Source organism: Lutra lutra, chromosome 11 (genome assembly GCF_902655055.1).
Source record: "Lutra lutra chromosome 11, mLutLut1.2, whole genome shotgun sequence".
Lineage (NCBI taxonomy): Eukaryota > Metazoa > Chordata > Mammalia > Carnivora > Mustelidae > Lutra > Lutra lutra.
In genome coordinates this window covers 26,571,484-26,595,582 of record NC_062288.1, presented here as the reverse complement: position 1 = coordinate 26,595,582, position 24,099 = coordinate 26,571,484, and the positions used below count along the sequence as shown (strand labels likewise).

The 24,099-nt window shown below is 36.2% G+C and overlaps 1 protein-coding gene across 8 annotated transcripts in view; it reads left to right on the top strand.

Annotated features, from left to right (window-relative positions):
* CACNA2D1 (calcium voltage-gated channel auxiliary subunit alpha2delta 1) overlaps positions 1-17,670 on the top strand; it is a 506,784-nt gene extending 489,114 nt beyond the window's left edge. For all 8 annotated transcript variants that reach the window (XM_047694238.1, XM_047694237.1, XM_047694235.1 and 5 more), the window contains one exon: positions 13,545-17,670. In XM_047694238.1, the coding sequence (XP_047550194.1) occupies positions 13,545-13,661 (117 nt within the window). In that variant the 3' untranslated portion in view covers positions 13,662-17,670. The remainder of the gene's footprint in view (positions 1-13,544) is intronic.
* Positions 17,671-24,099: the final 6,429 nt, after the last annotated feature.

The window sequence follows — 24,099 nt, the reverse complement described above, 5'->3', positions numbered from 1 at the left end:
GTATAAATCCCACTTTCCATGTTCTATTTTTTATACTTCTCCTTATTTGTGATCATGGTAGAAATGAGCAGAAACACAGAGCTAAAGGGAAAAGGTGAGGAATAATGTAACTATTCACTCTACTTCTATCCATCTAGAATTTTTAGGTAAGATATATAGGCAGCTCATTAACATAAAAATATAGGTCAGTTCCCTTTTACCTTTATGTTAAAAATTTATAGGTAAGCATTATCCCCTTAAAAATGTGATTATGAATTTTTCTATGGTATTATTCTTTCTCACCATAACTATAAACTTACCAAGAAAATAAATATCACTGTGGATTCAGCTGGATGGGATCAGTACATTTAATGAAATAATTTTTGTAAGATGGAAAGCACACACATGGGATTCCCTGTTACTATGTCCTTGAGGAATTTATAATGAGCAGTCTTGAGAAGGTGATGTATATGGCATATACTTTACAATAATAAGACTTGGGTTGAGTCTTTAAAAACATAGTTATCAGTATGGAACACCAAATCTAGTTTATGCAATTTGAGTGTTGCTATGATAACATCAAAAGTATCATTTTCTCTGAAACAACGAAGTTGAAAAAAATAATGTAAACATTATCCCAAAATACTAAGATTAATTGACAGTTGTTCCTGACACTGAAGACCAATAAAGGTGAAAGTCTAAGTAAGCTTCAGCACTAGTCTAGCACTAACTAGGAATTTGTGGTGGGTGAGATTATGCTCCCAGATTTCCGACATCTTCTTAAGGATCATCTCTCTCTAAGCATTTCAAGGACTGTCTAAAGTCAAGACCCTTGTATCCTGTGAAGTCCAAGAAGAGTATCAATTATAGATAAAGCAGTAATGAGGACTTCATTAAAACACAAGTGTTCAAATGAGACCTTCTGACAAGATCATCTTGAAGATTTAAGTGGTAAACAACAACAAAAGAAAAAGAAAGCTAAAGTTTAGGAAACGAGTAAAGCCAGTGAGAAAGTTCATTATTTTATGCAAACCTGATTTATGAAAGCACATCTTTGGGTCCATGAACAAGCAGATATGTGTATGTAGGTATACGTACATTTCAATAGTTGAACAAATATGCTTACCTACTTCATGGATTGATCTGGGGGACGGGGGAGATGTCTCCACCAGTGATTTGCCTTTTGAAGGTAATGACTGTAATTCAGTAAATAAATGAATTACTAATTATTGAGCTCTTACTATGTATAATTAGTTACTAATTAGTTATAATTAGTTATTCTGGCTTGGGAAAGACAGGCAGATTTAAGAGTTTAGCAATACTTGTTTAACAAGATTTAGGCACTAGTATACAGGGTCTTAAAAAGAAAACCTTGGGGCAAAATCATATGAATATAGGCAAAAGGAATTCTTAGTTGACATATTTATTAAGAATCTTTTGAGAGACGTTTCTAGATGAAAATTACTATCATATTTCAAAATTATATATAATATTAGCACTGCATAGTCTTTCTTTACTTTATTGTGTTAAACTGAAACAAAGTACCCATCTTTATGAGCAAGAAAATCAGTGTTCAGGAAATTTTGGTCTATCCTTAAGACAGAAAAAATGCTATGGTTTCTCCCACATCAGTGCATTTGCGACTTAATTTCAAGGCTTGTTGTATATGCAGAAAACATGACAGGAAACTGCAGAGACCGACTTTTTAGTGTGAATCAACTTGTAGACTTGAGGAACTCCAATTAACTTATCTAAACTATCCCCCTCCCAGACTGAAACCTTATCTCACACAAGAAATGCAACTGAGCAAATAAAAAAAAAACAAAAAAACTAGAAATATAAAATTAAAAGCAATGGAGTCAGAGCCGGAGATAGTCTTTTTTCTTTACATTAATTGGAATTTCTTTGACAAAATACATTGTTAATACATTGATGGGTCTTGTTTGTGTGCTAATTTTCCATCCCATCAAATTAGTACTTACTATACACGTCTGAACTAGACCATTCTGCTGGGCGTGAGGTATTTGAGATAGTTTATGCTAAAAAATGGGTTTTTAATCTGGAATTCAAATGTAACTGAGCATTGTTTCTTTGATCTTGTTACCCTATCTAGAGGGAAAAGTATTTGAAAAAGAGGAGCACGTACGAATTCCCAGAGATAGTACACACCTTGCCCCATTGCAAAGACAGTGATATTGGAGCAGAGGACGTTGTTAGTGAGGGGAGAGGAGTAGAAGAAGATAGGCAGCCAGGTTCCCTAGGCCTTGCTAAGAAAAATTTGGATTTTGTGCTGAGAGATAATAACAAAAAACTTGATGTATGGTTCTGAGGGGACCACTTTGGTAAAAAGATTGTAAAAGAGCAAGAGTAGAAGCAGAGACAAAGGAGGCAGCTTTTGAAGGAGTGATGGTGACTGAGGAGTGATAAGTTTGGGAATGTCAACAATGCATGCTGGTGAATTACATTTGAAAAAAGTTTTTTATAAAGTAGCAATCACAGATGACTTGTTGTTTGCCCTGATCTATTTCTCCTAGAAGTGTCGTTCAGAAAAGTACTATCTTTTTGTGCAAGTTTGAGACCTTTCGGAGACCTCAGAGGAGAGGTGGCAGAGATCAGTGTGCTAGTCAGAGGAGAGAATTCAGGTCCAAAGCTATAAAAGTGTGAGGTATTGTGATTCTGGTGCAAGCTGGTGACAGAAGTCCCGAACTCACTTTATAGTTACAGGTTTAGTGTTTCTGTGGGATAAACAAAGCAGTTCCCTCTGAAAGAAATCAAGAATCTGAATGACCCATACCCATTGGGTAAAGGAGAAAACAGCCACATCAAAACAGGTAGGAAAGGCTGAGAAGACGCACTGTCTCCATAGTCCCCATCTCTGACCTAGCAACATAAAATCGGGAGGGAACTTGTAACTCTGAGCTTTACCCTGAGGAATGAAGGGTTTGGTTTGAACATCTAGCACTCTAGATGTGGGGTCTCCCCAACAACTACCTCTGAAAGTCTTATAGGGCTTATGTCCATGAGACCCATAGGACCAAACAAAGAAACAGTTCTCATCAGGTTCAGACGGACTGACTGTGGCTTTCCTCCCAGGGCTCAGAGAAGATGGACTAGACAAAAATGCCCCACTCCCGCACTCTCCCTGATAGTGGCTGAAGTATGCAGATATCCTCGATTGCCTGAGGGACTAAGGCTTCTCATTTAGCACATGCCTCCATTTTCACCCTATCCACACTCCAGGTCGCTGGTCTCTGCCTGAAAGGAGCTTGTGAACACAGCCAGCATTGGGCTTTTGAGGCTACTGCCCAAAGAACAGCCCCCACCCTTTACCACTTGGCTGTGGTGGCCGGTATGGCTGCTGTTCTCAGGTACCACCTAACAGTGGCGAATAAATAGTTCTTATCACTCTATTACCCCAGGGCTCAGCAGAGAGAGAGCAGACAAAAATGCTCTTCTATCAGTCATACCCTAAAAGGGAAACGTCTAACTGCATACCTTAAAAATTGCTGCCTTGGGACGCCTGGGTGGCTCAGTTGGTTGAGCAGCTGCCTTTGGCTCAGGTCATGATCCTGGCATCCTGGGATCGAGTCCCACATTGGGCTCCTTGCTCGGTGGGGAGCCTGCTTCTCCCTCTGCCTGCCATTCTGTCTGCCTGTGCTCACTCGCTCTCCCTCTCTCTCCGACAAATAAATAAAATCTTAAAAAAAAAAAAAAATTGCTGCCTCAGGTTCCAGGCTCTAATCAGCCTACATCTAGGTGCTGTATGATATTCCCCCCCCACCACCAGATAACAGCCCACCTCAACTACTGGGAAAGGTGGCTGTTTTATCTAATGCATAGAAACCAACACAGAACAGAAAAAATATGTTCTAAACAACAACAACAACATAAAACTCCACTAACAGACATTAAGGAGTTCAAAATAATGGTCATAAAGATGTTTACCAAAGTCAGAGACGCATGAACAATAGAAAATATTAAAAAGTACAAAAAAGTCACAGAGCTGAGGGTAATGTATCACAGTAATAACATAAAAGATACAAATGACATGAATAGATAGCTAAGAAAAGAGCATTTGACAAAATATGACATTTCAGGGTAAGAACCTTGGTCAGATTGGGGGTATAGAGGAACATCCTTCAACATAATAAAGGCCATATGACAAACCCACAGCTAACATACTCACTGGAGGAAAATGTCTCAGAGATAAGACAAGAAGGCCCACGCTCACTGCTCATATCCAATTTAGTACAGGAAGTCCTAGCTAGAATTTTTTGCAAGACAAAGAAATAACAGGGATCCAAATAGGGAAGGAAGAAATAAAACTGCCAGTACTTACAAATGATATGGTTCTGTATACAGAAAACCCCAAAGACTTCACCCAAAGACATCAGAGAGGAGAAGAGGCAGAGATCAATCAGTGTGGAGGTCTGAGGAGATTTCAGTAAACTTGCAGGATATAAAATCAGAAGTCAGGTGCATTTGTATACATTAATAATAAGAGATCTGAAAAGAAAACTATCCTAGTTCACCATAGTATCAAAAACAAAGTATTTAGGAATAACTTCAAGAAAGTAAGAGAACTGCACAACGAAAACTTTAAGAATGGTGAAGAAGACAAACATAAGATATCCTGTGTTTATGGATTTAGAGAATAATGTTTAAATGTCCATACTACCCACTGCCGTCTGTGGATTCAGTGTACTCTCCATCAAAATACCAACAGCATTCTTCACAGATATTTAAAAAAAAAAAATCTAAAATTTTTATGGCCCACAAAAGACCCAAAATACCATAACAATCCTGAGGGAAAAGAACACAACTGCAGGTATCAAATTTTTTTTATTTTATACTACAAATCTACAGTAATCAAAACAGTATAGTACTGGCACAAAAATGAACACATAGACTAATTGAACAGAAGAGAGCCCAGAAAGAAACCCCAAATACATACGGTCAACTAATATTCAGTAGGATAGCCAAGAACACCCACTGGGGAAAGGATGGTCTCCAGCAAATGGTGCTGGGAAAATAAACACATGGAGAGCAATGGGACTGGACTCCTCTCTTACATGCTCATAAAAATTAACTCAGAATAGATCACAAACTTTAAGACAGGATACTATAAAAATCCTAGAAGATAAAGTAAGAAGAATTTCCTTGACATTGGTCCTGGCAATGATGTTTGGTTACAACACCAAAAGCACAAACAACAAAAACAGAAATCAACAAATGGGACTGTGACAATTTTGAATGTTTCTGCACAGCCAAAGAAACCACTAAAGAAAAGGCATCCTACAGAACGAGGCCAAAAATTGCAAGCAATATATCTATATCTATACATATATATGTCTCTATATCTCTATGTATCTATCTATGACAAGGAGTTAATATCCAGAATATATGAAGAACTCATGAAAGTTTTTAAAAAACCAACAAAAATTGGGCAGGAAAACTAAATAGACATGTTTTCAAAGAAGACATCAAAATGGCCAATGGCTACATGAAAAGATGTTCAGCATCAGCAGTCATCAGGCAAATACAAATCAAAACCACATCCTTCTGGCTTAAGGACACACACCTTAAAGTATATGAAAGTGGATGGATAGAAAAACATATTCCATGCAAATATAAATCAAAAGAAAGCTGGGGTAGCTATACTTGGACACAATAGACTTCAAGACAAACACTGTAATAAGCTATTATATATTGATAATATACTGATAATCAAAATCAATCAAAAGTGGATGTAACATTTGTAGATACTTATGCACCTGACACAGGCATTTAAATATATACAGCAAATATTAACAGACCTAATAGGGGAAGTGGGCAGCAACGTAACAGTAGTAATAGTAGGAATACTAGTAGGGGACTTCAGTTCCCCACTTATCAATGGATAGATCACCCAGACAGAAAATGAACAAGGGGACAGTGGAGTTAAATGACCCATTAGACCAGATGGATTTAAGTGACATTTACAGAACATTCTATCCAAAAGCAGAATATACTTTCTTCTGACATGTGCATGAAACTTCCTCCAGGATAGAACTTATGTTGGAGCACTGAAGGAGCCTTAATACCTTTGAGTAGGTTGAAATCTCAAGTATCTTTTCTGGCCACAGTTGTATGAAACTTGATATTAACTATATAAAGAAAACTGGACAACTCACAAATATGTGGAGATAAAAATGGCATGACACTTAACAACCGTGGGTCAAAGAAGAAAGCAAAAGAGAAATTTTATATTTTATATGATATATATATATAAACAAATTAGAGACAAATGAAGATGGGAATACACTGAACCAGAATGATTAGGAAGCAGCAAGGCAGTTCTAAGAGGAAAGTTTATAGTGATAAAGACCTATACTAAGGATAATGGTCTCAAATAGATTTATACCTTAAGGATTAAGAACAAACTAAGCTCAATGCTAGAAGACAGGAAATAACAAAGATCATGACAGAAACAACTGAAATAGAAACTAAAAAGACAATAGAAAAGATCAATGGAACAAATAGCTGGCTTTTTGAGAAGATGAAATAGATAAAACCTCAGCTATACTTACCAAAAGAAAAGGATTATAATAAATAAAACTAGAAATGAAAGAAGAGACATCAGAATTGGTATCATAGAAATATAAAGTATCATAACAGACCACTATAAAAATTAAATGGCAAAATTTGGAAAATCTAGAAGAAATTGATAAATTCCTAAAAATATATAGCCTATCCTGAATGATTCATAAAAAATAGAAAATCTGAACATATCAGTTACTAGTAAGGCAACTAAATCAGCTCTCAAAAACCTCCTAACAATCAAAAGCCCATGACCAGACAGCTTCACTAGTGAATTCTACCAAACATTCAAAGAAGAATTAATATCAATCCTTCTCAAACTCTTTCAAAAAATAACAGAAGGGAACACTTTCATATTCGTTTTACAAAGCCTGCCTTACCATAATACCAGAACCAGACAAGGACACCCCAAGATAGTAAATTACAGGTCTAGATCTGATGAACCTAGATGCAAAAATCTCAACAAAATTTTAGCAGACTGAATTCAGCAATACAAGACCAATGCCATGATCAAGTATGATTTATTCCAAGGATACAAGGACAGTTCAACATTGATAAATCAACCAGTGTGATACACCATATTAATAAGGTGAAGAATAAAAATCGCATGGTCACAATAACGCAGAAACAGCACTTAGAAAATTTAACCTCCATTTTGAGAAAAACTCCTCACAAAATGGGCATATAAAGAATATACCTCAGCACAACAAAGGCCTACAGCTAACCTCATATTCAATGATAAGAACTAACATCACAAACAACACAAGGATGCCCATTCTTGCCTCTTTCCTTCAGTGCAGTGCTATAAGTTCTAGGCAAAGCGATTAGTTAAGAAAAAGAAATAATAAGCATCCAAATTGCAAAGTAAGAATTAAAACTATCTCTATTTGCAGATGAAATATTTTATATGTAGAAAACCCCAAGGACTCTACCTATTGGAATAAACAAATTCAGTAAAATTGCCAGATTAAAAAAAGGAAGGTACAAACATCAGTTGAATTTTATACACTAATAAATCAGTTGTGAAAATAATTTCATTTACAATTTTATCCAAAAGAATAAAGTACCCAGGAATAAATTTAAACATGTCGGTAAGAGACCTGTACACTAAAAACCGTAACATAAAATTGAAGACACAAATAGGAAGATAATTCAGTGCTCATGAATTAGAATGATTATTGTTAAAATGCTCCTACCATCCAAAGAATCTGTAGTTTCACTTCAATTCCTATCAAAATTTCAACGACATTTTTCACTGAAATAGAACAAACAATTCTAAAATATGAATGAAACCACAAAACCCTAATAGCCAAAGCAATCTTGAGAAACAAGAACAAAGCTGGAGCCATCACACTTTCTTGATTTCTAACTATATTATATACATACAGTAATCAAACAGCGGTACTGGTATGTGCATGCACATAGACACACATACACACACAGACCTACGGATCAATAGAACAAAATAGCCCAGAGGTAAACCCATGTTTATATGTTCAATTATTTTATGGCAAAGGAGCCAAGGACATACCATGGGGAAAGAGTAGTTTCTTCGATACATAATACTAGGAACGGCCACACCCAAGGGAATAAAACTGGACCAATTCTTACACCATACACAGAAACCAACTGAAAATGGGTTAACTACCTGAGCTTAAGACTTGAAATAGTAAAACTCCCAGAAGAAAACCTAGGAAGTAAACTCGTTGACATGGGTTTTGGCGAGGATTTTTTTAAATCTTACATCAAAGGCAAAGGCAACAAAAGCAAAAATAAACATGGGACTACAGCATAGTTAAAAGCTTCTGCATGACAAAGGAGACCAACACAATTGAAAGGCAATCCATGAAATGGGAGGCATTATTTGGTAAGGGGCCAATATCCCAAATACAGGATGCCCAGAAAACAGGCATGCCTTGTTTTAGTGTACTTCGCTTTATTGCACTTCACACGAATATAGGGTTTTTGTTTTAACAAACGGAACGTTTGTGGCAACCCTGCATTAAGCAAATTGTACTTGTGTCGTTTTTTTCAATAGCACTTGCTCACTTTTGTCTTTATGTCACCTTTTCATAGTTTTCACAATACTTCAAACTTTTTTGCTGTAATTAAATTTGTTAAGGTGATCTGTGGTCTTTGATATTACCATTGTAATTGCTTTGGGGCTCCATAAACCCTGCCTATCTAAGACAACAAACTGTGTGTGTTCTGAATGCTCTAAAGACCAGCTGTTTCCCCAGCCCTTTTTCTGTCCTTGGGAACTTCCTATTCCCGGAGATGAAATGATATTGAAATTAGGCCAATTAATAACCCTGCAATGGCCTCTAAGTGTTCAAGTGAAAGGTAGAGTCACATGTCTCTCACCTTAAATTAAAAGGTAGACATGATTAAGTTTAGTGAGGAAGGCATTTCAAAGGCCAGCCCTGGCTCAAACCTAGGCCTCTTGCACCAAATATTTGGCCAAGGCATGAATGCAAAGGGAAGGTTCTTGAAGGGAATGAAAAGTGCTATTCCAGTGAATACACAAATGATAAGAAAGTCAAACAGCCTTATAGCTGACATGGAGAGAGCTTTAGTGGTCTGGATAGGAGATCAAACCAGCCCCAACACTGCCTATGCCAAAGCCTAATCCACAGCAAGGCCTTAATTCTCTTCATACCTATAAAAGCTAAGAGAGATGAGGAATCTGCAAAAGAAAATTTTGAAGCTAGCAGAGGTTAGTTCTTGAGATTAAAGCAAAGAAGCCAGCTCTGCAACATAATAGTACAAGGTAAAGCAGCAACTTATCCAGATACTGAGGTAATCAATGCAAGTGGCTATATTAAGCAACAGGTTTTTTTTAAAAATGGAAAAAATTATTTCCATTAATTACCATGTAGTATATTATTAGTTTCAGAGGTAGAGTTAAGGAATTCATCAGTTGCATATAATACCTAGTACTCATTACATCATGTGCCCCCCCCCCCTTAATGCCCATCACCCAGTAACCTCATCCCACCACTCATCTCCCCTCTAGCAACTTCCTAACTATAGGAAACAAACAGGGTTACAACAGGTTTTCAATATGGATGAAACAGCCTTCCACTGGAAAAAGGTGTCATCTTATTACTTTCAAAGCTAGAGATGAGAAGTCACCACCCATCTTCAGAGGACAGACTGTCTGTCTTGTTAGGGGCTAATGAGCTGGTGACTTTAAGTTGAAGTCAGTGCTCGTTGACCATTCTAAAGATCCCAGGGCCCTTAAGAATTATGCTCAGTCCACTCTACCTATACTCTATCAATGGAGCAACAAAGCTTGGAGAACAGCACATGACAACATGGCTTACTGAACATTTGAAGCCCACTGTTGAGACCTAGTACTGAGGGGGGAAAAATCCCTTTCAAAATATGACAGCTTACTGAGAATACACCTGGTTGATTCTAGCCCTCATGGATGACTCTGAGGGGTTCAAGACCTCAGTAGAGGAAGTAACTACAGATGGGGTGAAAATGGCAGGAGAACTGGAATTACAAATGGAGCCTCAAGATGTGACTGAATCGCTACAATCTCACAATAAAACTTGAATGGATGAAGAGTTGCTTCTTCTGGATGAACAAAGTGTTTTCTGGAGACACAATCTCCTGCTGGTGAAGATGCTACTGATATTGTTGAAATGACAGTAGAGGAGCTAGGATACTACATAAACTTAGTCAATCAAGCAACAGGGTGTGAGAGGATTGACTTTAATTTTGAAAGTTCTACTGTGGTTATAGTACTATCAGACAGCATCACGGACTACAGAGAAAGTGTTCCTAAAAGAGTCAGTCAATGCAGTAAACTTCATTGTTGTCTTATTTTAAGAAATGGCCATGGCCACCCAACCTTCAGCAACCACCACCCTGACCAGTCAGCAGCCATCAACAATCGAGGCAAAGACCCTCGAATAGAAAAAAAAAAAAAAAAAAAAAAGACTCACTGAAAACCCAGATGATGGTTAGCATTTTTTATTGCTACAGTTTTTTTTTAAAGTGTATGCTCTTTTAGACATAATGCTATTATACACTTAAAAGACAACAGTATAGTATAAACCTAACTTGTACATGTACTGGGAAACCAAAACATTATTTTTGCTTGCTTTATTGCAATATTCCTTTTATTGAATATCTGCAACTAGAACGGAACATGCAATATATCCAAGGTATGTCTGTACGTGAAACAGGCTCAACATCACACAGCAGAGACATGCACATCAAAAACTTTAAGGAGATGCCACTTCACACCTGCTAGAATGACTGTTATCAAAAAGACAAGAGATGACCATTGCCGGCAAGGATGTGGAGAAAGGGAGTCCTCTGTGTTAATGGTGGGACTGTTAATTGGTACACCACTATGAAAACCGGTTTCTCAGAAATTAAAAATACAACTACTGTATGAACTGGCAATTCTTGGTACTCATTTGAAGAAAATTAAAACACTAGAAAAGATATATGCACCCCTATGTTCATTGCAGCATTTTTTTTAATAGTCAAGATATAGAAACAACCTAAGTGTCCATCAACAGAGGAATGGATAAAGAAGTGGTATGTAGGGGCGCCTGGGTGGCTCAGTGGTTAAAGCCTCTGCCTTCGGCTCAGGTCATGATCTCAGGGTCCTGGGATCAAGCCCCGCATCGGGCTCTCTGCTCAGCAGGGAGTCTGCCTCCTCCTCCCGTCTCTGCCTGCCTCTCTGCCTACTTGTAATCTGTCTGTCAAATAAATTAAAAAAAAAAAAGAAGTGGTATGTAGATAGACAGAAGGACACCCGGCCATTTTTGACAACAGTGTTGGAACTTGAGGGCACTTCGCTACATGAAACAAGAAAGATGAAGACAAATAGTGCATGACATCACTTATATGTGAATTCTATTAAAAAAAAAAAAAACTCATAGAAACCAAGAGTAGAAAAGGAGTTGCCAGTGGCTAGGGGGAGGTAGGGAGAGGTTGGCAAAAGGATACAAACTTTTGGCTATAATATGAGTAGTCTGGAGATCTAGTAAAACATGATGACTATAGCTGATAAACACTATAGAACTGAAATCTGCCAAGAGAGTAAAATTTAAGTATCCTCACCAGTTGGGGAAAAACGATAAATATGTGGATAATAGACATGTTAATTATCTGGGGGGGAGGGTAACGTTTTACAATGTCTATCAAATAACCGAAATATATACTTTAAATATCTTACAATTTTGTCTATTAAAGCGAAAAGTTAAAATTTTAAAAGCAAAATGAAAAAACACAAGCAAAAATCATTTTCATATTAAGGATAAAATTATGAGTTGTTAACAAATGAATGGCATTTAAAACTATAGAACTAGATTAGGTTACTTAGGAAGAAAGTGTAAATTTAAAAAGAGAGAGAAGTAACTGCTGGAAAAGTCTATCATGTAGAACGCATGGAGAGAAGTAGGTTGAGCTAAAGAGAGTAAGATGAGCCCAAAACACATTTGGAGGAAACCAGATGTGTTGGACAAATATACATGAGAAAATATTTTAAGGAGAGAATATTGTACATTCCCAAATACTCATGAAAAGTAAAATAAGATGAGGACCAAGAATGGATCATCATTTTGTGTTACTCTTTAGATTTAGGAGCTAGCTTTTGAAAAATAAGTTTTTTTTTTTAATAGATTCTTTTGTTTCTTTCAGACTTCTCTTTAACAAACAGAAGAAGTGTTCTGCCTCAAAATGCAGCTCAAGATAGAAATTTTAAGTTTTTCACTGGGGGGGCAGGCACTGTATTAAACCCCAATGACAAAAAACAAGCCAATGTTCTCTTCTCTGTGAGCTCAGAGTCTTTGGAAAATCATTCTGAACATTTTATTTACTCATTTATTTATATATATAACCTATTACTTGGGTTATTGGATGATGAACTTGGCATAATGTATTTTTTAACAAGCCTCATATCTACATCTACTTATTTTCCTAAACATCCTTTATGAAATTCAGTAATTAAAAGAAATCAAAGGATGTAGAAAATGTTACAAACACAGAACCTAGGAATAAAAGATAAAGGATAATTCTGCATTTAAAGGAACTTAATGAGCTACCATGAGACAACGTGGGGGGGATCCAAATAGGTATATCAATTGCTTATATTTCATGGTTCTGTAAATTAAACAAATATCTCTTGCTAGCTTAGCTCTTTATATTGAATATGTTTTTGGAGTGTCTTTTCGTGTATGATTCAAATACACTATTATTTTAATTTTGGTGAAGGTCCAGATGCTACAAGTGCACGTTGGTATGTTTACCTTTGAAACTGGATATAAAAGATATGGAAAATAGAGATCATTTCTCACAATGATTTAACCAGTCCCAAACTTTGCCTTATTGAGCATAATTGCTAAAATGATAATTCTTGGGTATCATAAAACCTAGAGTAAATTTTTTTTTTAAAGACTTTATTTATTTATTTGACAGACAGAGATCACAAGTAGGCAGAGAGGCAGACAGATAGAGAGAGAGGGGGAAGCAGGCTCCCTGCAGAGCACAGAGCCTGATGTGGGGCTCGATCCCAGGACACTGGGACCATGACCTGAGCCGAAGGCAGAGGCTTTAACCCACTGAGCCACCCAGGTGCCCCCCTAGAGTAAATTTTATAGTTACTCCTTATTTTTGTAGATATCTAGGAATATCTCCTACTCTGAAAGGTTGTTTTTTTTTTTTTTTTTTTTTTAATTTAACAACTGGTGTATTGGTCAAAACAGCCTTTACTCTTCTAGTATTTTCTTAGTCATCAGAATTTGCAACTCAAAATTTAAAGCCTTCTTGAAATGATACTAGGAATATTGCTTTATTCAAAATTGCTGTTACTATAAAATCCAGAGTAATGTCATTTATTTGGGTTTAAATTAAAACCATTTTATCAGGTGAGTTCAGAAGTGGACTAAACATGGGTGCTCTGAAAAATGGCTTACTAAGGATTTCTTCAGGATTTTTCTTTCTCCTTTTCTTTACAACAGGAGGATTTTACTGACTGTGGTGGTGTTTCTGGATTGAATCCCTCCCTGTGGTCCATCATCGGAGTCCAGTTTGTTCTACTTTGGCTTTTATCTGGCAGTAGACACTGCCAGTTATGACCTTCTAAAACTCAGTCTGCATAATTAAACTCCGGACCCTGCCAAAACATGAGCCCTCAGTTGCGTTCAAATAGGGTCAACTGTGGAATGAGCAGAACACTAGCTGGGCCCATACCATCGCTAAATCTAAGGCGCAGACTCATATGGCCCCCACTGGCTGCATGTCAGGGTCTCAGATCCTTAAACTTGTGTGAATGCTGCATCATCTATGTATAACATCAAAGCAAAATTCTATACATGCTCTATTGGAAAATTGGAGAGTTCATTGTTTGCGTTGTTGGTGATTATATGTAAAAGGGCTCCCCATACTGTTTATGAATCCTACAAATTGTCTTGACCTTGACCTGGAATTTTGACCTGCTGCAATTCTTGTTCTTTTACCAAGAAAATCTCTAGAGGGAAAAAAAAAAAAAAAAAGGGAGTTATTTTTGCCTTCACGTATTCTTTTAAAAAATTATTTCTTGCTTTGAGTAGTTATTATTGAAAAATGAAATAGGGAGAGATGGATGTAATCTGTTGAAATAGAAATAATGGCTAATTTCCTACAAAAAGAAATTTGCCATAAATAAAATGCCTTATGAAGAATGGCTTCTCTGCCAAAAACAGAACACAAGTGATGACCAATTAAGTTTTGCTGGGGTAATGAATTGATGTTTGAAAATAATAACTAAGAAACTATTAAACTAAAGGTGCTTGAAGATGCAATTTGAACACGTGACATATTTCCTCATAAATGTAGGCCCTTAATGCTTCGATGTAATGTTTCTTTTGTTCACAGTAAAGTTATGTAGTGCTAGCCAAATAATTCAAAATGCTCTAAGAGAAGCTTGTTGGGGGGAGGGGAAAACGTCTTTTCTTGTGATAAATGAACTTTGGTTACCAAGGGTATTTTGCATGATGCTGCTGCTATTTTAACTTTTGGTTTGTTTTTCTCTTACTGTAGAGTATAGTCCTTTGAAAAGTTAACTGAGTGACATTATTGTTATGTAAGACTCTGAACCTTACAGTGTAATGCACTTAAGTCATCCTTTAAAATGTCGTTAAATTACTCTGAATATACTGTGCAATGTCAATGCTGAATGACTGGGGTAGGTAAATGGTGAAATGGGAATTAATGGATTTTATACAGACTCATGCTTTTGCCTGAAAAACCTATGTACAGATATTTTAAGTACATAAATCAGATTTGACACATTTATTTTTTGAAGAGTACATATATGTTCTCAATGAAGATTCACACTAGGTTTCCTCTTTGTTCGTTTGAATAGAAGCACATATGCTCCAGACATTTCCACCGCTGCTGCTTTTCTCCCCGCCGTTGTAAAAGGTAGATACGATCACGTGACCAAGATTCCATGCAGTTTGATGACGGTTTTATAATAATCTGAACAAATAGGAAACCTTGAATCTGTATGTATGCACATGAATACTTGATTGTGAATACTCAAAATTGTTTTTCTACAGCCTCACCGGTGAAAATGATTAGTGTAGTAAACCGGGTACTTCAATATAGAGTAATATGGTAGATTATTATTTATGCTTTTAAAAATAATTTTTAGGAGTCATCAGTGTTTGAAGAAAGGGTAAAAACAACGAATGTGTAATTCTAGTTCCAAATGAGTAATTCTGCCGAAGGCTGGAAGTATACAAATATTTTTTATGGTGAAATACTTTTGTTCTTATTTTGAACATGCCAAATATTGGTGTGTGTCTATGCTGGACATTTTCTTATACATTATTTTTAACTCAATACCTTATTAACATTATCCAGCATGCTTTAAGATGCTCCGTGTATCAAAGACATAACCAAGTCTTTAGCATAGTTTAAAATACGTTTGTTTTGTTTTTAGCTTTGCAGACATTCGTAATTCCCTCCCACCACCAATATGCCCTAGGAACCTTTTGTGTATATTTCCTTATTTAAACTATTTTTTATTTAAAAATGGGAGTGGGTGGGAATGGAATCACTTTGCCAGCTATTGTTCTAAGAGTTGACGTCAGTTACCATTTCTAACGCATTGTTGTAATTTTGTAGTCTCATTTGTAACTGGTATTGACGTTTTAGAAAACACCAAAGTGATTAAAAAAAAAAATGAAACTTCTCACTCTAGTGACACTATGTTTCAATCATGTTGTTTGTTGATTACATATTTAAAACTTATTGTTAACTTTTGCTAGACTATTTTAAATCATGAAAGTGTTGAGAAGGGGATATCAAAATATAAAATTATGTTAGTTCATGTGTATCTATGACGCACATTAAAACAACTGAATTGCTTCCAGCATACAACAAACTACCTTAAAATTATCTTTAAAATCTATTAAATATATTTTCATGGCTAATGTCATTGAAATAGTGTTTTCATCATCTACATTACTGTTGCATTAATCACAGTTGAACTTGGCATCTCTTGGCAGGGTCCTATTGGTTCCATTTGCCATCAAAATAGATTTACATGCACGAGTCTTGCTTGATCCTTGCTTTTCTGTTATAAAATAAACCTATATATGAGAACCACGTACTTGATGATAAATTGGGTAAGAACGTGCTTTCTGACTAAAAACTGTTCTCATGCCTCACTCATATGAGTCTTGATACTTTTAGCATTTTTTTCAAAGACAGTAATACTCATCCCATCAAATTGTCTAATTTAGGATTTTTTTGTCTGAGTTCTAATTCTTGACAAGAACTCAAATTATATAGCCTGTCATAAATACTGATTTCAAAGACTAAATGATCAAGAAAAAAAGCTTTTAAACTCTTCGGCTTCTTTCACTTTTGCTCTATTCATCCAGTTTAATGTAGTTTGTCGTTAGAACAAAATCAAAGTAAAGTCTTAACGTTGGTGTTGAGTAACAGGAATGACTTTAACATTAATGGTTTCTTTATATTTTCTTCATTTGAACAACCAGCATTACTGCCAAACACCAATCGTGGTCCATATTTGTAACAGATTTTTAACATGACATAGTTAGCAAGTTTGATTGAAGAGATTTTTAGGTCCTGGGCCTATAAGATTTTAGTATGATCTTTTTTCATGTTTCTAATGCTTGAGGTGTTATTGCTTTACTTGGGGGGAAAAAAAAACACAAAACAAAACAGTGTTGCTGCCATTTGTTAGTTTTCCTAGAATATTCCTTTTATTAACTTTAAAACTGGCCTTACTGGGTTCAAATAGGCAGTATCCCTTTTAAGTGACCTTTGCAACCCAAGTGTTACTTGCTTATTTGATGCTCTCTTCTATTTTATGTCTCATTTAAATCTTTCTCTCCACCAAAGCTTAAATTCTGTGTCTTAATTTTAAACTGAACTATTCCATTGTTAGTTGACATTAAAATATCTAGCGGTGAACAGTTTGACCTTGTGAAACAAAGTGAGCGCTGTGATTTTTTTCAAGTGTAGAATAGAATGATGATTTCACTTGCCCCCAACTTAAAATATTTTATTACCATCTAGAACTCGTGTTGTTTTCCCATTAGCAGAATATTAATATTGCTAATATTTCGTGTACACTTCTATAAAGAACAAATCAATACAATGGAAGTATCAAGTGTTGAATAAATTCCAGAATTTCAAAGACTCAGACAACCCTTACCAAGAGTTTCCTCTACCTTATTTCTAGTTCACATAATCAACTCAAAGAAATTCCACTGAGACTAATGGGATACTGTCTTGTATAGATGCCAGCTGAGTTTACAGTGTGACCTGACAAAGCTGTCTTTTTTGTTGTGCCGTATGATTGTTGGATCATGCTTTTTAGGGATACTTTTATTGAAATGCTCAGTGTGCATCCATGCAAAAGACCAACTGGCTTTGTGAACAAAAGATCTTTTCTCCCCTTTATTATGTTCTCTTGACACTTTTGTGGAAATTAACTAGCCTGATAAAAAAAATTTTGTAAAAATTTGTATAATACTGTTATAAAAATATTTATAATCCCAGAAAATGTTGTGTTAAATCTTGTGCAAAAACAGTATATTCAGAATAAAAGTTTATCATTTAAAGTCACCAGTTTGGATTACTTAATTACATGAAATCCAGTTGAAAGAGACAGAAGTTATAAATATATTACTGTCAGTCCTTCCTGTGGAGACCATTCAAGATAGTGAAATAGAACTTGGGATTAGGAAAGTGCTTTTACTATTGCAAACCTCAACTCACAAACAAAAGTGCTTGTAACTCCTTTTCTCGCTCTGACCCTTTACATATGGCTTTTGCCATCAAGGTATTTAGGAAGTTCTTAATTCAGACTTTGGGCTTCTGTTGTTTAAAAACAAAAACAAAAATAAAAAAAACAGCAGAAATAAAAATATTGTTTCCATGTTCCTTTAAAACCTTGGGAAAATATTTTAAAAGAGACAAGTTAGAACTAATGAAGCGTGTATATCTATTATACATCTGACTTTTTTAATATCTCTCCTAGTTACATTATAGCTATCAGCTGCTGGAGGAGTGAGGTCTAGTGTCAAGAATTAAGGAAAAAGAGAAAACAAACAAAACAAAACCAGTTATGTTTCTTTTACATTTATACCCTCATATGCTGCCCTCATATGCTCACCTAATAAATAAATGAGCCTGATACCATGTGGAATCTAGTATAATGTAGGCCTGCTTTTCTTTCCATGGACTCTCATAAGAGAACACAAATTACTACACGTGGGAAGAAGGCAAGATGTGAGTACCAATGACGGTGATTATTGGAAGGGCCAACCTCCAGTTTCTGATCAAGGCATTTTAGCAGGAAAAAAGCCTACATAAAAGTGTAAGGTGGATAACATTTGTTTTTGAACATCTGGCTTCATTTTGTACCAATTTATCTCCTCAATCAATCCTCCTCCCCAGACACCCTCATTTCCTCTATCAATCATCTTGAACCCATCTCCACCTCTTCCCTTGGGATCTTGCTTCATCAATTCTCCTTCCTCAAGCACATTCAGTCTCTTTCTGCAGGCTTACTACTTTCTGCCTGCAAACACAATGAGAACACCTCTATTTAAAACAAAAATTAAACATCCATTTTTGCCTCTTATCCTTATTCTCCGAGCTGTAAACCTAGGATTCAACTCCTTCGCACATCCACAGTCTCTTCTGAAGTTCAACTCAACTGGGACTCAATACTCAAGGGGGCCTTAAAATTTTAGATCTGAAAGGCTTATTATCCCTGAACTTTACTTTTGGGCTACTACCACTGGAAAATTTAAATTACTGGTATGAGGTCCTAATAAATTCAAGGTATTACATATTTTTGTTTATAATCAATCAACTAACATATAGTGTGTCATTAGTTTCAGAGTTAGAGATCAGTGATTCATCACTTGCATATAATACCCAATGCTCATTACATCATGTGCCCTCCCTAATGCCCATCACCCAGTTACCCCATCCCCCCAGTGCCCTGCCTCAAGGTATTGGGCATTTCTTAATAGTCAAAGGCTTTGTAACTTAAAGTGGAATTATTCATAGAGCTCCTACATCATTTTCCATAAACTGGTATACATCAATAATGCTGTTTATTTTAATTTTTTTAATGGACATTTTAAAAATTTTTATTTATTTGTCAGAGAAAGAGAGCAGAAGGAGGGGGAGTGTCAGACAGAGGGAGAAGCAGGCTCCCTGCTGAGCAAGGAACTGGATGTGGGACTCTATCCAAGGACCCTGGAATCATGACCTGAGCCGAAAGGCAGCCCTTTATCCCAACTCTACTTTTTTAAAATAAATATGTTTAAGGAGGAAATCTACTATCCCTACCATAATTGGGAAACCAATATAATTTGCCACAATTAGTAGTTAAGGTCACAGGTTCCTATCTATTATGAAAAATCCATAAGCTCTTAGCATATATCACTGTCAAATGCGCTAAATTTAACATAACACATCTTCAACACCTTTATTGTAATGATAGATTAGGTGGTTTTTCTAATTCCACCATTAATACTTTAAAGTATAAACCTAGACTCAAACATCTGACTATAAATTGTTATTAATACATTAAAAAATACAGGGTCGCCATGAGGACTAAATGATACAATAATTACCATAAAGCACTTAGCATAAGGCCCAGCACAGTGTAAGCACTCAACAAGGCCATCCATTAGGATTACGGGTTGTTATCCCAATCATCTTCCTGATCATCACAGTCATCATTTTGGGCTGGATCTTTTAAGACCCTAATTATTTTCATGATTTGCCATTTGAAACTTTACTCATTTTTCAACCGAAGTGTTAGAAATAGAACCTTACATAGATTACAATAACAAAAACAGTCCCCTCCCTTATAGAACTACTATTGGCTGGGAATATTGAAAATTTCTAAGTACTGACAATAGTTTGAGGACATTGCTAGGATATAAGAAATAAATGGAACTATGGGAGCTGACAGTAAAATAACCCAGAGAGAAAAAGCTGGCCAGAGAATCCTGCCATGATTTCAAGTTGAGGAAAGGTGGTCACAGTACCGTTTTTTTTTTTTTTTTTCATTTTAACATTTTTAAAAAAATTTTATTGATTTGACAGAGAGAGAGAGACAGCCTGGAGAGGGAACACAAACAGGGGGAGTGGAGAGGGAGAAGCAGGCTCCCCACCTGACTTGGGGATCCATCCCAGGACCCCGGAATCATGACCTGAGCTGAAGGCAAATGCTTAATGACTGAACCACCCAGGCACCTTGTGGTACTGTCACAAAGAGAGCAAAGTGTGAACACTGAGAAGTGCATTCAAGGCAGTAGAGGTAGCTGAATATGAGGCTCAGGATGGCTTAAGGTGTGGGTGATGAGTCTTTAGAGAAAAGGGCCAGAGACTGGAGTCCTCCCTAGAACACATGACAGCAGGATGGAGGTGGAGGGGTGTTAGGCATTTGGAAACTGCTGGCAACTTCTAAGCAGAGAACAGTATGATCAGATTTGCATTTCAAGAAAACCATTCTGGATGAAATGTGGATTACTGGTAGAAGAACATTTATAGAAAGGAGACTAGTTGAGACTACTGTCAAGATGAGAAACTTGTTGATTAGCACAGGAAACTTGATGGATAAAAATGGACTGATTTTAGCAATATTTAGAAGGGGAGAAAGGAGAGGATTCCATGATTCACCTGTTATAATCCAAAAACAAAATTCACAATGAGTCCCAGCATTCTAATGTTTAAATGTGGGGAGTTGTTCCCCCAAGGTAGGGAACATAGGAGACTACTAGAGGCAGGATTGAGATAGGCAGGACAAGTCCAGAGGAGCAAATGAGAGACTGAACTTTGGAGTAATAAGACTGAATTCATTGTATGAGCATCTGTACTTTGCTGATGATAAACAAAAAAGAAAGGGTCTCTGCCACCTAACAATATATACACCAGGATGATTCTCAACACTAAATCATTTTTAAAACTCTTATTGGAGGTTTTCTTGATCTGTTTTGGTTTGGCTTAAACACTGATTAATACCCAGAACCTACTCAAATTCAGAATCTCTGGTATTTTCACTGTGTGGCCAGAATTACCCTGCTATGGGCATGTTAGACTGCAAATGTGACAATTCTGATGTAGGTAATTTCTGAATCATACTTTATGAAACCCTATTTAGATGCAAGTTATTTGTTCAATTTTAAATAACCCCCTTTTTTGAACATGTGTTTTGAAACACCCCCTATGAACTTAGCTCAAGTGCAATATTTTTGAGGATTATACTTTTTCTTTTTTTAAGATTTGAGAGAGAGGGAGAGAGTACATGTGCATGAGCAGGGGGAGGGGCAGAAGAGGAAGCAGACTCCCCACTGAGCAGGGAACCTAACGTGGGGCTCCATCCCAGGATCCCGGGATCATAACCTGAGCGGAAGGCAGATGCTTAATTGACTGAAACGCCCAGGTGCTCTGAAGACTGTACTTAATGTTTGATTTTTTTCTTTGAATCCAAGTTCTATAGCCGTACATAGGGTAATCAGTTAAGTTCTCATCAATTATGACTGATAATCAAGATCCACTATTAGAACAATTCGTACTATAGGAGATTCTATTCCCTTTTAAGTCACATTAAGGATATCAAATGTTTCATAGAGTTGAACTACAGGTTTTCTATAAATAGTATTAAAGAACTTTGCCAATCTCTCTCATTCTTACAGCAAATGATACTGCAAGTTGGAAAAAAAAATTACATTACTTGACAATCCAGATTCCATACATATTTAATAATGGCTATTCCTTAATAAAAAGCTAATCGAGCCTTTAAAAAACTCACTTATATGAGGAGTATTTTGATTTCAGACTACCTATCCATCTTAATCCACAGAATCTCAAAAATATCTGACTGAGGAAAGGGGCCAGGTGATACATGGTAGAGATTCCAGGCATCAGACTGCCTGGGTCCACATCCCAGGTCCCCAATTTGGGCATGTTTTATCATCTCCTTCTCTTTTCTGTCAGTCTAATTTACACTACTGAGTCCACAAATATTTGTACATAAAAACAATGATAATAGTTACTAATAGTCGTTCATGCCTTTATTTCTTATCTGAGTAACTCAGTCTGATGGTGATGATATCAGCCTTAGAAAATCTTGGCATCAACTGAGGATTGCTGGAGTGGAAGGAGTTGGGTGTGGGATGGGCTGAATGGGTGAGGGGGCATAAAGGAGGGCACTTGTTGTGATGACCACTGGGTGTTACATGCAAGTGTTGAATCACTAAATTCTCCTTAAACTACTGTTACACTAGATGTTAACTAAAACTTAAATACAACTTGAAACATCAAAAAATAAAATAAAATAAACAAGAAAAATTTGTTATCAAGAGGATTCCTAGGTTGTGAGGAATACTGCCAGAACTTCAAATCAGTTATTCTTCTGAGTACTAGGGATACAATGATGACAATGATGAGAAATACAAATACAACACAAGCTATAGGAGAGCATAGGGAGAGCATTCATCCAAAAAAAAAAAAAGAAAGAAAGAAAGAAACATATTACTAAATCTAAAAAAACAACTTGCAATAAAAGATCTTGGTAATTAAAGAAGTGATGACAAAGGGGAGAACAGGGCCTGATGCAAACAGCACTGGTTTAAATGGAAGATCCAAACTGTCCTTAGTATCTTCATCCAAATCTCAGAAATAATTAAACAAAACATTATCCCTAATGTAGGTGCAAGAATTCCTAAAATAAATAGCAAACTGAATGTAAGACATTAAAGGCACTATACACCATGACCAAGTGGGATTTATCCCTGGGATGCAAGGATACTTCAACATACACAAGTCAATAAAAGTAACACATTACATTAATACAATGAAAGATAAAAATCATACTCTCATCTCAACAGATGCCAAAAAAGCATTTGACAAAATGTAATATATTCCATGATAAAAAAAAACCCTTGATTTATAAGGTATAGAAGGAAGAAACTTCAACATTATAAAGGCCATAAATTACAAACCCATAGCTAAAATTATACTGGATGGAGAAAAATTGGGAAAGCTTTTATTCTAAGATCAGGAATTAAAATGTCCACTCTCACCATAGTACTGGAAATCCTAGCTAGAGCAATTAGGTAAGAAAAGGAAAAGGTATCAAAATTGGAAAAGAAGAGGTAAAAGTACCTCTATTTTCAGAGGATATGATTTTGTACATAGACAATCCCCAAGACTCCACAAAAACTCTTGCAACTAATCCATGACTTTAGTAAGGTCGCAGGATGTAAAATTAACATACAGAATTGGTTGCTTGTCTCTACACAGCTAATGAAACATCTGAAAATGAAATAAACTATTCCATTCATAAAAGTACTGAAAATATCTAGGAGAAACTTTCACCAAGGAAGTGACAGAACTGTACAAAAAAAACCAAGATTGTGCTGAGAGAAATCAAAGGAAGCACAAACAAATGGAAAGACATACTGTGCCCATGGATTAAAAGAATATTGTTAAAATGTCCATAGTACCCAAAGACATCTATAGATTCAACACAATCCCCATCAAAATCACAATGGAATGCTTCACATAAATAGGACAACAGAATGCTAAACCCTGTATAAAACTGCTAAAGACCCCACATAGCCAAAAAAATCCTGATGAAAAGAATATGGGTAGAGATATCACACTCCCTAATTTCAGACTCAATTATAAATCTACAATTAAAAATAATAGTATGGGAGGGGGCGCTTGGATAGTTCAGTCAATTAAGTAGTGGACTCTCAATTTCCGCTCAGGTCATGATCTCTGGGGTCTAGGATCAAGCCCCATGTCAGGCTCCATGCTCCCTCTCCCTCTGCCCCTCCCCTCACTCATGTGTGCATTCTCTCTCTCTCTCAAATAAATCTAAAGAAAAAAAAAGTATAATACTGACACAAAAATAGACACATAGACCAAGAGAACAAAATAGAGAATCTGGAACTAAACCCATGCATGTATGGTCAACTAATATTCAACAAGGGAGCCAAGAACACCTAATGTGGAAAAGAT